At 36.2% G+C, this 18,029-nt stretch overlaps 1 protein-coding gene across 1 annotated transcript in view; it reads left to right on the top strand.

Moving 5' to 3' along the window:
- bbs9 (Bardet-Biedl syndrome 9) overlaps positions 1-18,029 on the top strand; it is a 103,145-nt gene that overhangs the window by 25,893 nt on the left and 59,223 nt on the right. The window contains exons 14-16 of the mRNA XM_016663392.1: positions 6,719-6,823; positions 13,104-13,118; positions 17,292-17,432. Coding sequence (XP_016518878.1) covers positions 6,719-6,823; positions 13,104-13,118; positions 17,292-17,432 — 261 coding nt within the window. The remainder of the gene's footprint in view (positions 1-6,718; positions 6,824-13,103; positions 13,119-17,291; positions 17,433-18,029) is intronic.

Raw genomic sequence — 18,029 nt, 5'->3', positions numbered from 1 at the left:
GTTGCTCTAAGCTTTTCTGTTTTGGCACCAGCTCTTCAAGTTTCACTGTTTATATGGAAGATCAGAGGGTACGAGTCATTATCCCGTCACATTTACACCACCAAAGAGATGCTTTGTTTATATGAGTTTAGGTAGCATTCAAACTGGTCAAACCCAGAAGCCTCTGAAAGGCATACATTCAAGGAAGAACAATTACACACACAAGCACTCACAGGGATATCGAATTTTTTGCAGATGCTTATCCATGGCTGCTTAAATGCATTCACATGACACGTGTCATTATAGCGAGCTAAGAAAATGTCGAATATCTACAGTAAAATAGTGTTGCTTGTTTTTGTCGTGCTTTTTTATTTTTACTAACAGAAATCAACCATTGAAATGCTTCTGGCCATAGAACATAATTCACAAACACACATTCAGGTATAGCATTGCAGAAAGTTTTCCATCGACTTTTATCCACTTTGGAGACTTTGTTCATCCCTAAGCACTAATTCTGCTTGCCCAACATTAATACCATCAGACAAATGAAATACAGCCCTGTTTTAATCCAGTGGTAGTCTAAATCTATCAGTGCATTAAGAATTAGTGCACCCATTTATCACATGCCTATTTGCACAGAAGGAAACCACTTTAATTCATTTTCTGGTGGAAGATCAAAGCAGCAGCACTGTCTACCAGAACTGGTTGATGTGACTGAAATGAAAATCCCAATTTATCTTAAGTATTAACAGTTTCCAATGTTTTGGACTGTTTGTTCTTTAAAGAAGAACATTGGGATTTGTAGATAATCTTTTTAGTTTAGATCTCCGACATAGAAATATTCTTTCCATTTCAGTTTTTTTAAATTTTTTTTATTTTGTTCAGAACTAGATAGTTAAGCCCAACATTATTCATACCCCTGGCAGATTTACTTTTAAAGTAAATTTTAATTTCACCAACTTTTGATTTCAAGTAGTCCAGTCAGAGTCCAGACATAAATCTAATTGAGGAAGGAGCTACATATTAGGGTGATTGCGTGGAGGTCTTCCAACCTCAAAGGTTTGATCCTTATTATGTAAGAAGCTGCTCAGTGATTAAAGGAAATGTTTAGTTGTTGTAATACCAATGGAGATTATTATTGAGTAATGAGAACTCTGTTAAAAATGTGATAAAATATATATTTTTAAAATACACCGTTTACATTATTTTATATAGGTGACTACCTAATTTCTCGTCAGATTAAATTAAAAATAATTTTTAATCTAGGTGGGGAATGAATAATACTTGTTTTATTTATTTATTTTTGTCTTTGTTAGAACCTTAGTGTATACTATAAAACATCAGTGTGCCAATAATTGTACAAAAGGGCAACATTAATAAAAATGTTTGTCAGGGTCTTTGTGGCTCATTACAAAACACACGTGATCATGACTAAAAACTATGCATAGGTTTTTTGAGTGTTTTATTAGCTTCTGGTTGCAGAAAGTGCAACGCCATATTGAGAACTGATTTTATTTTTTTTATGGTAATGTTTTTCAAGCTATAATCTCTAAAAAATACCAATTTGTCTTTGCAAACAGAGACACTTTACCTTTGACCTCAGTAAATAAATCCTTAAGACTAGGGCTGCACCCGTGGGCTGTTAAGTGCCCAGGTCTGCTATAAAAGAATCACATTTCTATTTACTGTTGAATCTAAAACTGCTAGTGAAATATTATACAACAATAACTTATTCATTTTTTCTCATAATCCTTTTACTTTTTTTTAATTCTGCCTTGGATACTGTCAAACTGAATCTGTTCCAGGAGGTAAAACTGTTTCTAAGTTTTAATGCACATTCCTCATTGGATAGCTTTTGCTGGACACTAGTTATCGAAGTAGTTGTGACAAAGTAATGGATGTTATGTGAAAATCTGTTGGCAATTTAGAGAAACACCAGCCAGCAACAAGCAATATTATAACAGTGCTGCTGTGACACCTTCTCAGTCTGGTTTTCATTAGTTTTTTTTGTTGTTTTTTTTTCTTTTACAGTCTCTCTTTCTCTCCGTTGATCATTTTCCTGTTTAAAGGAATGCAGTTTTTGATAAAGATTTCCTCCAAACATATAAACACACAAGCTACATGAGTAAAATCAAGGGTCAGTGTAACTCTGTTCTCTTTTCGTAGAGCTGTTGGCTGTGTGAACATACTTTGTGTTTAATTCCTCTGGTTAGAATCTGTCCACATGTTTACAAACCTTCATAATAGGTGTGAATTTGAGTTACCAAAATGAATAAAACGTAACAAAAAAAAGGTAAAACGTCATTGATACATGTGTGAGCACAAACCTACATGTGGTGAACGATGTGTGTAAAGAGTAGGGGAAGTAGCGCCCTCTGACTTTTATTGTTATTCCAGTTTTTATTCGTCTCAGATGGCAGCTCAATCCCCTGTTCAACACACTACCTCCTTTGTTCTGCCTCCCGTTCCCACTCGTAAGTCCTGCTCCCTCCTTCTCTTCACTTATTTTCTTGCCATTTCATTTAATCTTTTCCTTTTGCAGATTATTTCTTTCATTCATTCCTTCTAAAATGTCTTTAATTTTTCCTGCTCTAATGACCCTTTTGTTATTTCTCTCATCGTCTTCCTGTATTTCCATTTACAACACTGGAATGACACATACTTTAATTGTCTGAAGAAATAAAAGGTTAATTGAAACAATGAAGATAGAAGAGCATAATAAAGTTTCATTAAATATATGTCTACAACAACCACAGCAGTTGTCAAATGTCTGAAACGCTTCAAACAAATAAATGTGTTATCACAGCAACGTCACTATACAATAACAATTTTCGAAAACCCAACCTTTAATTTAGCTTAATTTGTTCAGAAATAAGTGTTTTCAACAAAATCATAGGTGCTAAAGGTATTTACGCCATTATATTAAATAAATATATATTGTGCTTTATTATTTTTAGGTTGATGGCAATATCTAGGTACTTTTAATTCGTAATCCATGACTTGAGTTATACATGTGAATTGACAAAAAGCTGTGTTTCTCCTGGTTATTGTTGAAAATGGGAATAACTAAATAACATGCTGAGTTACTTATTGATCTTTATTAAGTTTCAGGAATATATAGCTACTCTCCTGTGATCAGTAAGGCTTAAATAAGACTTATATATATATATATATATATATATTGGTATAACACAAACCAAGAACGATCTGTGGCTTAACCATTTCTATAGCAACATGTTATTTTACGGACTTTGTCCACATCTTTCCTCAAGGTGCAAATAATTTTGAAGGCAACCATATTTCTCCAGTCAGCCGGAACATTTTCTTGTAGTTTATTGTCACAAATTCTGCTCTGTTATCCAGTTTAGTTTGGTACCTACATGTCAGCATGCTAGCATGATAGCAATATTAATGCGTTTATGATTTTCAACAGGCACATTTTATGTGACCTGACATAATCCTCGCCTACAAAGACTATGTGGTCATTGTTTAACATCTCACACTTAGATCATACACACACTGTAATTCCACGGTAAGAGCCAAAATATTATCATTAATATTTGTTTTCCTGTCATTTGTTTTGGTTTTGATATTATCTGCATATGGGGAGAACTGGAAAGAGAAACACACTCATGGCTCTTGCTCCTTGTGTGGTATTGATCCCCATCTTCACCCCTCATTACCTCTAACCTTTTCATCAAAGTCCGTCATCAGTTTAACCTGAGCCGTCAAGTACTTTAACCTGAACCCTGACAGAGAGAGTGAGCTGCCCCTGGCATGAACACACAGTACGACTCTCTGAACAGTGTCAAGATCACTCTCAGCAGTAGTGAGGCACCTTCTGTGATTAGATTTTGGCCGGATTACAAACCGTAACAGTGAACACAAATTTAGCAGAAACGCCAGCAGGTGAAGTAGAAGTTTTCCGTTCCTTTATTTACTTTTATTACAGACAAACATGGTTAGAATAAATCATGTAATATTTATTTGATTAGAAAGGCTGTTGAAGGCTCTTTCGGCTTATCCTTAAGTATGACGTTTTGTATAAGATTTTAAAGGGCAATGCACAAAAAAGATGGATAAAAATGTTTTGACAATGGAGTTCTGTAAAGCTTATTTTTTTCTTATCTCAGATAACTGTCTCTTGGTATGTATATTTATGTTAAGTTTTTAAATATATTAGCCTTCATTCCCTTAAGAATACATGAAGAGACAAGTATATCATCAAACAAGACAATATAAAGGGATGAGGTGGCATAAAGCTAAGATCCCCAAGCAAACTAGTTAAAGAGGAAAAGAAATGGAAAAAGCAAATAGTTTATGAAGGTGGAAAAAAGGTGAAAGTTAGGGATTGGAAAAGGAAGAGAAAGGTACAGTAGTAAAGCAGGGGATTTCAGTCTCCTTTAGGCAGTTTGTTTTTCTTGGATGGGGTGCTAATGGCTTAATGTGCCTGAGAACACTGGGGCCAGTCTGAACAGTCTCACCGGGTCAGACACAGAGGTCAGTCAGGCGCATAACCTGGTGCTCACAGATTTGATGCCCACGGCTCTTGTTCTGGCCTGTCTGAATGTGCTTCAATGTATGATGAAGAGCTAAAGGGAAATGAAAGAAAAGAGAGGAAGAGGGATTACTTTGTGTCTCCTTTGGTGGTGTTTGTTGGTCTTAACGGGACTGAAAACACTTAAAGCACTTAAGCCAGTCTGACCAGGGTGACCTTCAGGGCACGGAGGTTAAAAGCCTTCAGTTGACAGACTGACTGACAAGCATGGAGGGAACTAACCGTATGCTTAAACAAGACATAAAAATAAGCTACTGGAATAAAAAAAGCAGTGTTACTGGTTTATGATACAAGATTGTATTTTCCATTTAGGGTTATCTTCTCATTGGTTTTTCAGTTTTAGAAATGGTCTTGCATAATTATTTAAAAAGTGAAAAATCAGGCCTTTATATTTAAATTTAGTTCTTTATTATCTATTTTTTTCCATCTGTTTAGCCTCAGGTTGATCTGTCTGTTCTCCCCAGGAAGGCCTTGCATCACTATCAGCGCGGCATGTTTGTGTGCATGCATGGTTAAACACATCAAGGTTTTTTTACCGTTCCATCTTAAACCTACTAACCTCAGTGATATACAGATTCAGAAACTTTCACACACTCTTTACTCTTAACTTTGAGAAATTACACAGACTTTTATGCTTTTCCATTTGGACACATGCACATACACTCGGGATTCAGTCACCTGTAACAGACTGGGCCCAAAAACATCACGCCCCATTTCACCAACATACCGCCCTGTATGCGTGTGTGTGTGTCTGACTGCATGGAGCCATTAGCTGTAATATATCCTTTCCTCTCCAGCCGTATTTGATCCCTGCTCTTTCTCCCCAGCTCTCTTTCCCCCTCTACTTTCTGTTGGTTTTCAGGCGTTTTAAAGGAAGCTACAAGTCATCACCCATCTCTCATGGTACATATAATTTCAGTCTTGGGTTCACCCCCACATATACTTACACGCACACACAGAGTAGAGTTCCAGTTGAAGCTTTTATTTTATGTCTTCACCTCGCATAGTGATGTTGAACGTAAGCAGTGCTTTAGCAGTTCTGTGTGTGTGTAGGTGTGTGTGTGCGTGTGCATGTGTGTGTGCGTGCGTGTGTGTGTATACACATTAAAGGATCTGGTTAGTATTGAGCACACAGTGTCCAGTTATGTCACCAACTTCAAAAAACTGACTGCGTGTTTGTGTTTGCTTGTCTGGTTGACACACCAACTTCCATTTTTATCATTCAGTGTCCTTTTAGTTAAAAAGCTGAACTGATAGCAGTTAAGAATATCTATTATAACTTTATTTTCACATCCAAATTAATGTAGCATTGAGTTTTGCAAACTGACAGATTTTAAAATAATTCCAACATCAAGGCAATAAGTTACTCTCTCTTGATCTGGTTTCTGTAGGAGAGCTCTTATGTTAATGTACCTTCAGGGGATCATCTATTAAAATGCTTCTACTTACTGCTGGCCATTTTGTAAAACTTTCTGCTGCCATTTTTTTGCATTATGCTAAAGTCCAAGCCTAAACTCTAGTCCAGTCCAACGGAACTGGATCTGCTCCTTTACAAATATTGTGTGTTTGTTTTTGTCACATAAGAGGGGGGCAAAAATTCATTCACAGCAATGAAAATGACTTAACCTATTTTTGATACAGGTGTTGCTGCCAAGGTTTGTAAAATCAGCTGTTTAGGGGAGATTATTTTCCGCATACTGTGAGACAGGTTGATTGGAATAGCTTTTTATTTGCTTATTAAATGAAATAACTTCAAAATGCATTTTATCTTTACTCATGTTATATTTGTCTGAATCTGTTTTTTACTCTTTATTACTAGTCCTCTCATTTCTATTAACTTTAGGTATGAAATTCAAGATTATAGTGTTTGTTGAAAAACCCACTTTCACACTGCAGTGCCAACAATGTGCAAGAAGTGATGATATACTGTCATAGTTTGCCTTGTTTAAGTTGCAACTAAAATAAACTTATTTTTTAGAGATGTAATATTTTATAGTTGTTATTCTTCCCAATAACAATTCTTATTAGTATGTTAAGGTAACTGTTTGCTGAAAACAAATCATTTTGATACTTTTTGTTAGCTGGCTTAATTTTTAATATTTACACTGGTGGAGCTACACAAAATAAAGCTGTTCCTTATCTGGTTGTTAAAAAAAAATATGTTTTTTTTTTTTCCCCCAGGTGTTGGTTCAACCAAAGAAGTGGCTTTTTCAGCTTTCCTCAATGGCCAATACCCCCCTGCTGATCTGACCGGAGATATTGTCATGTCCTATAGTGCGCCAACAGGTAAAAGGACTCTTGTAACATGTGTTTGGTTTTTATTAGCACCGTCAGATGTTTATCTTAGATGGAATAAAATGTAGACATTTTGTTGTTCATTCTTTGTTTGCAAATGAAGTTTCTTTGGCTAAAGCAAGGAATTTGACTTTGGTTTTACTAGCATAAAAATATAATAAAAATAATAGGATAAAAATAAACAGTGTGTATGTGCAGTAATTTTTGCATAAAAAACAAAAAAAGAAAAGCTGGTTTTACTGCAAATATGATTATTTTATATTACACTAGAGTAGCTGAGGCTGTACAATGTTTATTGTTTTCATCAGAGAGACAGCCTGGGGGGAGAAACTGCCTCTGTGGCAGCTTGTTTTTGCAAATAGCGTGTTGACCTGGAGGCAAAAGCTTAAACAGTTTGTGTCCAGGATGTGTGAGGTCTGCAGAGATGTTAGTTGCCCTTTTCCTGACCCTTTACTTGTACAAGGGGGGAAGACAAGCCCTGATGATCCTTTTACCTGTTCCTGTTCCTGACCCTTTACCTGACCCTGTTCCTCACCCTTTTCCTGACCCTTTACTTGTACAAGGGGGGAAGACAAGCCCTGATGATCCTCTCTGTGGACCTAATTGTTTAATGCAGTCTAGTCCTGTTTTATGGATGAGCCAAACCACACATAGAAGACTGAGTAAAAACAGTGTAGTAGCAGTTGTAGTAGTTGTAGAAGATTTTACTTCATGAGTTGCCATTGAAATTACAGTTTCTGCTGGGCCTTCATGCAAACAGTGTCTATGTCTGAGAACCATATTTGATCTTGAGAAAGGGTGACTCCTAGGAACCATAAATGTTGCACAGCAGGTACAGTGTTGTTGAGGATGGTTAGTGGAGCCATTTTTTGTAATGACTTTTACATTGCATTAGTTTTTTTTTTTGTTTTTTTTCCAATTAAAAACTCATGTGCTGAAGCTCTGTTGTGATGTTTTTTTGTACAGTTGCAGTGGCACATATGTTGTTTGAACCATCAGGCTCACCTCTGTAGCTTTTATAAAATTGTCAGATTAGCTATCAATATGCAGTGAATGGAAGCTCCATTCTCAAAATTTCATTTCTGACTGTGCACATATTTATGAAATGTTTAATTTTGTTTATTTGTAAAGTTGTAAGGAGCTAATACCAGTTACAATAGTCATTGTGGTAAATGCACATTTGATTTTAGTTTAAGATAGTTTTTATATAGAAGATATGTATAAAACTTACCTTTATAGTAGATGTAAAATGTTCTTCAATACCTGGAGCATTAGCACCAAAAACCTTATGAAGTTAGCAGGTGTCTGGTCTGTAACATCAAAACTAGGGTTGTGTGACAGGGCTGAACACCATCTGCTAATAGAGAACTGGAATGGTGTAATGACATTTGGGCTCTTTCCAGATGAGCCCAGTTTATCCCCTTGCTGCCTCCAGGCATCTGTTTCCAGGTTTTGCAATATTTCTGGAAGATATAACTTTCCAAAGCAACAGAACCACTCTTTATTTTTAAATGTCACAGACCTCCTTAAAAAAAAAAAAAAAAAAAAGATCTGCATTTGTTCGGAAATCAGGTCATGAAAAAAGGCTTATGTTTTGTGCTATTGTTTCCCTTGGATTACATTTGCTTTGGCAGACCTCTGTTGGTGGAACAGTTTTTCCTCCCCAGAAGCACACTTAATGTGAAATGTCTGGAAATATTGGGAAGTGTTTCTTTCTTGTTAAGGGTTATTGTGATGCTATAAATAGTTGAAAATAAGAAGTCTGGAGTATTTCAATAGGCCTTAAAAGCAAAGCAGCTTGTTGGAAAGTGATTTTGAGTTTTGGAAGGCACTTGTTGGGCGTTAGGCATTAGAAAAGTCTGATTTAAGATGGAAAGAAAAGAGACATAGGTTAATTTCCCAACACAGCAGGTACTAAGCTATACTCAGGTGAAAAGATGTCTGAATAAACAGAAAAGATAAGGGTAGAATAATACACTGTACCAGTCAGAAGAAGAGTTGGGAAGCAGGATATCGCCCTAGCCCTGGGAATATAAAGGAACAACACAATGGCAGTATGTTATGAGTGGAGCAAGGACAATTTGACAATGGGTTATAAGAGATTAAAGTTTCTTGCAGCTAATTTCTCAACTGCCTACTAAGCCTTAAAATTGTCTATAGAGCCTTTTATTACCTGAAGAAATAAATTCAGCTGGGGCGAATATGCCGCAATATTTGTTGTCAAAGTAAAAACTGTCCGAGCTGCATGCCTATCAGCATCACTTATGAATAATTAAAATAAATCTAAACAATTTTAAAAGCTCTGGAGAAGGTCCTGAGTGCTTTAAGCTTGGCACCCTGGACAATGGAGAAACTAATTATTGAACACATCAGTGCTGCAAGCAGAGATGGTCAGGAAGTGTAGATATTCAGCTTGTAGTTTAGCCACTCTAGCTTATGAATGGTGATACATTGAAAGGTGGCACTCTTTTAGTTTCTATGCCAGGATCATCATTTTCTTTAGCCACTGAAAATATTTCCACAAATCCAAATTTGCCTCAGAGAAAATGCATACATTTACACAACTGCCTTGCAAGTGTGCAAAAAAAAAGCTGTAGCATAGATGCTAACAATTCCAGATAGGTAAAGAGGTATTGTATTACTCTTTTTTCTGACTTTATGTGCTGTGCTGTTTTTATCCTGACACTTCAACATAATTCATAATCTTTTTCCTAACCGACACATGTTTTACAACCTAAACCTAATTGAACCACATCATTGTCGCGTCATGCCAACTGCTTTTTTTTAACACTTGACACCAGAGTGTAGGTTAGCATGCCGATAGAATATTGTTGCCAGGCCCAACACTGTTTTAATAAAGGGTTGGTTTTGCTCTGAAACTCTGTGTCCACTGCAGTAAGCCATCTTGTGGTGAGATGCCAAGTGGTTCTCTCCAGGAGCATTCCTGTAGTGATGTGGTAGAGTTTGGTTGTAATTTTCTGTGTTTCTTCAGTGCTAATCTGCAGTAGTGCCTCATCACTTCTTATCCCCAAAATGCTGTTCTGGCTTGGAAGGAATGCAACACTTTGTATTCTCTGCCACCCAGGGCTGATGATTACGCCTCCACACCACCCTACTCCGCATAACACAATCCCACCCTTAGGCTACTGTGTCCATCTTTAAGCTGTACAAAGGCTTTGACATTTAAGAAGACTGTTGACTTCTTAAAACCTTCAAAGGAGGCCTGATGATGGCAAGAGCTGTTACAATCTAGAAAGAATTTCATTAGTGCCCCTCTGTGATTTTCCTAAAACCCTGAGAGTGGGATTTGCACAAACATACTTGAATGGGATCAAGTGGTCAGGCTGGCATTTACAGTGCATTGTTAGCTTGCATACATACTGATTATTTTCATGTGAGTGAAAATAATCACTCACATGAGTGATTATCATCCGCATGCAACACACACATCCGATGTGTGTTGCATGCGGATGATACTTTCCATAAAACATGGCCAGCCATGATTCATTGGTTACCACAGCAACTGAAAACCAAAGGTTCAAGCTAACTGTCTGTGTTTTCTCCTGTTTTACTGAGTTTTGGAGGATGACCAACTTCTCCACATACCCATGTCTCCAGGAGCTGCATCAGTTTGTTGGAACACCATGTTTGAAATCCATTTCCAGTGATTTTTTTGTTGGCATTTCTTATCCCTTGTGCCAAGTAGTTTATGTTTTTAGCTGTCTTTGTTAGTGAGTATCATACAAAAGCTTAGTAGCAGATTTTGGAGGTAGCATGTAACTCAGCATTGCTTCTTCATCCTTATCTTTCATTCTCTTACATTTTATATTATAAACTTATTTGTAGCTTTTGATTTCTTTGAGAGGCTTAGTTTTCACCAAATGTAGCTTGGAAATGTTCATTGTCAAAAATGTAATTCTTTGTTGCACTGATAGACTCAAAAAGGTTGCTAAGTATGCTGGTCCTTGACATTATGAAGAGTAGTTGAAGTAATTCAGTCTGCTTGGATGCCTGAAGGGTTTCTAACTTTCTAACTCCTCCCAGCTGATGTTTTAAATGTATTTATTTTTGTGATGCCAAAACCTCCGTTTCCCTGCAATGACAAAACTGCAATCGATCCTTCATTGTCCAATAAAATCATCTGATAAAACAAATGGATTAAAAAGATAAAACTATACAAATTTATTTAGCTTGTATCTGAGTCACCTATCATTTCCAAAATGTTATATTGGTAGAAATTCTATATAAACGCTATGCTATGTATCATTCTACAGCAACAGTTAAAATGTTGGGTAACACTTTATTTGAATGAGGGTGAATAAGACTGACATGACACTGTCATAAACATGACATAACACCTGTCATGAACATGAATAAGCCTTCATGAATATTTATGACTGTTGACATAAAGCATCATTTGGTAAATTATGACACTTTTAATACAAAGTTGACATCATTAAGTGTTACAAAATGTTGCAACAGACAAAAATATTACAGGGACAATTTGACATGTTAGTTTTAAATTACAATAGTTAACAGCTAGGTTTCCTCCTTATAGGTGCTGATAGACTAAATATGCAACAATAACACTGCTTCCTGAATGAATTCAAAACTGAAGTTATAACCAGACCACTTGGATTTTGTGTTAGTGATGTGTCATTTTCTGCCCTGCAACAGCAGAAAACACAGGAAGTGTCCATGAGGAGTCTTGGATTTATTTAAGTCATTAAGTCACACTTAATGATCTCCTTGGCTGTGTAAAGTATTAAATGTTTTTTTAGAGTACCACAAAGGAGGCATTTCACCGATTTTTGACTGCTAATAACTTGGCAAAAGCTGAAGATGTTTCTGAACCAGTTAAGAAAAAAAAACATTTTTTCCCCTATTAAGTTTAAATGAGGCTATGACACGAGAGACGGTGAGAAAGCCAGAGTTTTTACAGTAAACAGAGACACCCATATGAAAGCGTGACTTTCATCAATTTTGCCAGGGGAACTTTTTCACTCTGCACCTCCTTCCCATTTCTATTGGCTTGCAACTCATCCATCTGCTTCCCATTCACCTTCCAAGGAAATCCTCTTTAACCAATCAAATCAGATCTTAATCTTCCTGGCTTCTATTGCTGTGGCTTAAAGGTTAGAGAAGCAGCAGACAGACTTTTCAAATCCCAGAGCAGCTGGTAAAACATAGCCCTGAGGAGCAGGGATAGAGATGCTCAGTCTTGTGTGTTTTCTTTTTAAGCATCTCATATGTTGTTTGGCAGGTGTCCTCAGTGTGACATGGCATACAGCGGTTTATATTTACACTCCATAGTTTGTGCTGCATACATACTTACTTGTACGTATTTTATTTGGCTATTTCTCTCAGTCCAGCTTGTAATAAACTTTTTCTAATTTTTGAGGATGTCTCCTCATATTCAGTGTCAGCTTGGCTCACTTGCAACATCCTCCTTTAGCTGCACTGTTTGATTTTGACTTGGCAGGAGAAACCATTTCATAAGGTGTCTTAAATTTCTCTACATTCACATATTGATGGGATAGGTTTGATTCAATTCCATTTATTTGTATACCACCAATTCATAACACGTCAATCCAATCATACATACATTTCAAATGATCCTAGTTATCAAACAATAAAGTTCATTATTCAGATTGCTTGATTTTTTATTTTTTTTTTTACAAGAAAATCCAGTGAGTCACTGGCTTGCAGCATTCACTTCTCTTGGACGAAAATATAGACAGTAGACAGTTACCTGCGTTGTTGATTTTAGAGTGATTCCTCATACTGATCATGCATGGAGCGACAGTGCAGAGAAACACCCAGCAGAACCTGGCTGCCATGACTGACTGGGGTTTGAGGAGACAGATGAAATAAAAATAAAAAAAAAAAAAACAAATGCAGGAGTATTTTTATGTTAAAGAAAAGCAAAAAAGTAGACACAGGAGAGGGAGATCATTTCTAGCTGTTGGCAGCATTATCTGGTAACCATGCTACACAGATGAGCCTTTTAATTTAAGAAACATAACTCCAATTTTAAATGTGAACTATTAACTGTAATCTATAATCACAAAATCAATAATTTTAAGGCTAGATTAAAACTAGGAGCTGGTTCCACAAGCGTAGAGAGGGTCCTGAACACTAAAGGATCTGCTTCCCATTAAAGTCCTCTTACTCTTTTATGTATTACTGGATTGCAATTGTGCAGTTTCATTTTTCTGAGCTCTCAGAATGTATTTTTTATTTTTACTTCTTCTCTTTCTACTTTTTGCAGAGCTTAATCCAAAAGGTAAGTGTTTTGCTTGCAGTCCTAGATAGACTAGAACAAGTAGTCGTTAAAAAGACAGACAGACAGACATGTCTGCCCGACGCATACTTAGCCTCTGAAATGATTAGTACATTTTTTAACAGAAAAAATATATTTTCAAATGCAGCATACAAACATGCACACTACTATATGTGCAGGAAAAGACGGCTGTCGAGTGTTTATGTTCCTGTTATGTGATACTTAGAAAAAGTCTCTGACCCGTACACACATTTCCTCACTCAGAAAAATGTAAATATGCATTTTTATACATTTTTCCTTTCATACACTATGGAGTTTACACAGTAATATCATATTTCTTGCATGCATCATTTGACAGAGACTCACAAGCTTTTATTTTTAAGCACACACTTTGTCAGCATCATGACTGTCTTAGTAGTGTAAGAGAAATGATTTCCCTGATATGTTGTTCCAATTTTACCCTAAAAAGTAACTGACCCAAATCCATACCTACCCAGACTCCCTTCACTACAGTAGTTTTACCTGGACATTCCAGCTCTAGTTTCCCTAGATACACATCAGTGTTTGTTTTAGTCAGTTTTAGTTTGATGGAAACAAGTTAACTGTCATAACCTTTTGAGGTTTTGCATTATAACACTCCCACAAATGCTGACTGAACATTATTTTTTTTAATAGATTATTTATATAGCATCAATTTACAATGAATATCATCCTGAGGCACATCCCATTCTGTGTGACACGCTGTCCTAATTCAGTTTAATAAAATTCCATTCAAAAATACTGTATTTGTCCAAAAGACAAAGGTTATCATAGCTCATATCATCTATGTATCTTCAAAGAGTCGTTGTGGCGATGCTGTAGGGAGGAAGGAACTCTGATAGCAGTCAGTCTTACAGCAAATCTGAGGAGGCCTCTGACTGAATATTGTTGGTGTATGATGGTCTCATGAATGTCGTAAAAAGCTAACAGCTCAATATTGAGGCAACAGAGATAATATTCCACATTAACATGTCATGGTTGATACCATCAGTTGATGGCAAACATTGATAATCCATCTCATTTGCTTTTGCCACATTGACAATCCACCTCATTTGCTTTTGCCACTGCTCTTTAGATCTGAGATCTGAGCTGGGCTTTAATTCAGGTATTATTTGAGCTTTTGAGATGCAACTCAGCTGCTCCCAGTTGTAAAAACAAGTTCTTGTTGTCATAACAACTTTTTAAAATTAAGAACACAAGAGCAAAAATCATTCCAGTTGCACATCATCCAAAACCAGAGGGAATAATTGTCCAAAGATTCACAACTGGTGACAAACCTGGTCTAATGTATCTGAGCTACTCCAACATGCAGCCAATATGAGCAGCTCATGTTGGCTGCATGTTGCAATTTGTCATATTTTAGTTCAGTTTAAATTATAATCCAATGCAGTCAAATTTATGAGTTCTTTTTATACTGATCAATTTTAATCACAGTAGAAAATGTCTGGGAGACAGTTTCTATGGAAACAAAAACAGAGAACTAATGGCAGCATGACTTGCAAATTATACATATAAGGAGAATAGTTGAATAAAATCTGAATTAATATTTAACATTCTGTCTTATTACTATTACTTATGCGTTTGTTTTTACAGGTATTAGGTGGGGTATACTATACATTGTCATTGATTAAATGACAACAGTAGTTTTACCTGGACATTCCAGTTAACAGATTAAAAGATGTGAGGCTTCACATTTTCTTATTTTAGGTCATTTAAAAAAATGACTGAATGTGGTTTTAATTGTGTCCACATCAAACCAAAGCATGCAGAACTTATGGAAGTGAAGTAGGTAATGCATAACAGCTGCATGTGAACAAAGCTTTCGAGGAGTGGAATGTGCAGGGTTTGTTTCTTTTTTATTGTTTTCCCTGTGGCCCACACAAAAACCCAAAGAGCATGTGCAGATTACATCCAGTTTCCACACGTATCTTTTATACCCACACAGACACATCAGAGGTGACATCACTGCAGCTGTGGATCGAACCTGATCCGGCACACGGGGTTGTCTTCTCAAATTTTTGTTCTTGCTTTTTTAGTCAGTTTACCTGATGCAGAGACATGCAAATATAAGCATATTTAAGCTAAATTCAATCCAATAATAATAAAAACCTTTATTTATTGAAAAGAGAAATGAAATGTTGTAACATTTGATGCCATCCCAGTACCTTAAACGATGAAACACATCTGAAGACTTTTGCTGTTTGACAATCTCATGACTGCCATGACATGCTAATAGTGCAATTTCTTGTAAGTTTTTGACTTCAGTGTGCAGAAGATGTATATTTTTTGAAAGCCAAAGCAAAAAAAAACAAAAAAACAAAAAAACATTTTTGCATTAATTGGGTGGATTTTAATTAATGTCTGTCAGACATGCTAACAAATTTTGATTCATCATTTAGTCAGGCATAATTTAAAATAGGATTTGAAGCAACTTGTGCCTCAATTATTTTTTATTCCTTTGCCTAGCATGGATGAAAATCTGATTGTTTTATCTTTCTCCTAAAAGATATAAGGGTTAGAAGAAAAGTTTGACTTAGAGCTAGTCCTGAATGCAAAGTTCTACAGCAGTCTGTCTCCAAGTATCCACACTCCACATACAGATAAGTGTGTAATTTGTCCCAATATCAACCACTTTCTCTAGCATGGAGCAGTTTATTTATACTATAAAACTGGTTTTTGGGTGTGTAGTGAAAGAAAACTGTAAACTGTTGAAAAGATGGTTCCTCTAAGACTTGTCAGTTCCCAGACAGTATGATTTATGAAGGATATATAGAAATAAATTTTAGCAAGACCTTGTAAGATGGTTGTGGCGCTCATGCTGAAATAAAGTCTCCATGCTGGTAAATTTCAGTGTTCAGAGTACATTCTGTAATGACAACTTGGGGAGTACTTTGGAGGTAGGATGGAAAAAGGACATTTTAGACTTTCCTCCAGTTACACACATGTGAAGAACAGCCTCTTCTTCTCTATCCAGGTGTGCACTAATTTAAAATATAAAAACATCCCTGTGTAAATGTAAATTAGAAATGTGTAACAGTTGATTCATTTGTACAACCGTGTTACTAAAAAGGTGCTTTGAAAGTGTTGCTCTTTCACCTCCCATCTAACAGAGTTTCTCCATAATCACAGTGACAACTTGTTTATATGACCCTTCTTTGTGTTTGCCGAATGTAATTTGTTGCTTAACTATCCAGCCATCCAGAACGAAGGTCAATGACTAAATTAGGCATGAAAAAACTGAAGAAACTGGACCACAGTTTGACTTTCTATTTTTAAATATTTTTTTTCAAGATCTGTTATTTTTGGCTTTACCACTTTCCTTTTTCTTGATGCCTTTCGGTCCTTGTATTTAAATCAAATTGAATTATTAAAATGATTACATAATAATTGCTTTTCTGGAATGAAAAGGTGCACAGTAGTTGTAGGTAATTGTTACTATTTGAAATAAGCAGGGACTTTCCACAATTAAACCTCCGTCCAAACCCAGCTGTCAATTCCAGTTATTTCTGCTTCAGTCGCCCTGATGCTGTTTTATTTCCAGTTTCTTTCCTCGGTTCAGGTTTTCTCCTCTCGCCTGGTTACTTTACTTCATCTCTTCTTAACAACTCTTTTCCTCCACCTTTTTTCTACTTGCTCGCTCTGTTATTTTTACTAAGTCTTGATTTCTGCCAAACTCAGCACTGCTTAAGATCACAACATAGTTGTCATTGGACATACTTATCCTTCTCTGTTTTTTTGTTGTTGTTTTATTTCTGCTGAAAACTTAGTTTTTACAAAACTTCTCTTTCGGATCTTCAACAGACACACCTTCACAGTTGGTGTTGATATTAAGTCTCTGGGCACTCAGGTAATCTGAACACCAGAAGTGCTTACTGTGCTAACAGATGTTGACCTCTTGGCTGTTTGGAGAGAAAGGCTCGGAGGTGATGTAGTGACCTTGTTTAGTTTCACAACAATCTACCTGAAGAGGAAGTCGGCTTCAAATTAGAGGATGTTTATCAAGAATAGACCGTCAAGGGACAAAGACTGCAGATTAACCCAACATTATTACAAGATAATATGTTTGTAGTAGCTGCAGTGGTAATTATAGTTTAATGGAAAATATATTTTAACTTCGAAGTATTTACTTTTCATTAGGGGTTCCCAGGGTTCTCCAGTCCAGGTTCAGTCTTCCTCTGGCTCTGGTGTGTGTACCTTCATCTCCAGCCAAAAACACCAAGTTTAAGATCACTGTGGACACCAACCAGCCACCAGTTGACCTCAGCTCTATCTTCAGAGGTAATTATTAATACTTTGCATGAAAATGGTATGGTAATTTCTGTTTAAAACTGAAAGCTTTATCAGTTTGTCTTAGAAATTTATAAACATTCAGAAGTAAATGTCTCTGTAGCGTTGTTTGAAATTAGATTGAAACTAAGGTCCCTAAAATGAAAGTTTGCAGGTTCCTGTTGAAAAACAAAATACCTAAAACAACATAAATTGTATCCTTAAATTTGAGATCTTTCTTTTTACCCCTTAAAGAAATTCATCTTATTTTGCTATTAGGTTATTTGACATTGGCAGATACAATATTTAATTTGAATTAGTGCTGGGAAATAAATCGATAATATCAGCAGGTAATACACAATGATTTCACTGAACTCCGATCCAGAACGCCCAGCATTTTTGTTAAAAAGTAAATACCCACGCACGCACAGCTAAGCAAATTTGGTGGCATCAACTAACGCACAACCTATTGAGTAAATTGCGCAGCAGCAGTTTACCATTTCATAGTTGTTTAAAAATAAAAAAAAAAACAAAGTTGTGTAATTAAGGGAGATGAGAAAACAGCTCTTGAGGAAATTGTCAATGAATCAAGTGAAGGTCATGTCATCA

This window comes from Poecilia formosa, unplaced genomic scaffold (assembly GCF_000485575.1).
Source record: "Poecilia formosa unplaced genomic scaffold, Poecilia_formosa-5.1.2 Scaffold418, whole genome shotgun sequence".
NCBI lineage: Eukaryota > Metazoa > Chordata > Actinopteri > Cyprinodontiformes > Poeciliidae > Poecilia > Poecilia formosa.
This window is presented reverse-complemented; position numbering and strand designations above follow the sequence as displayed.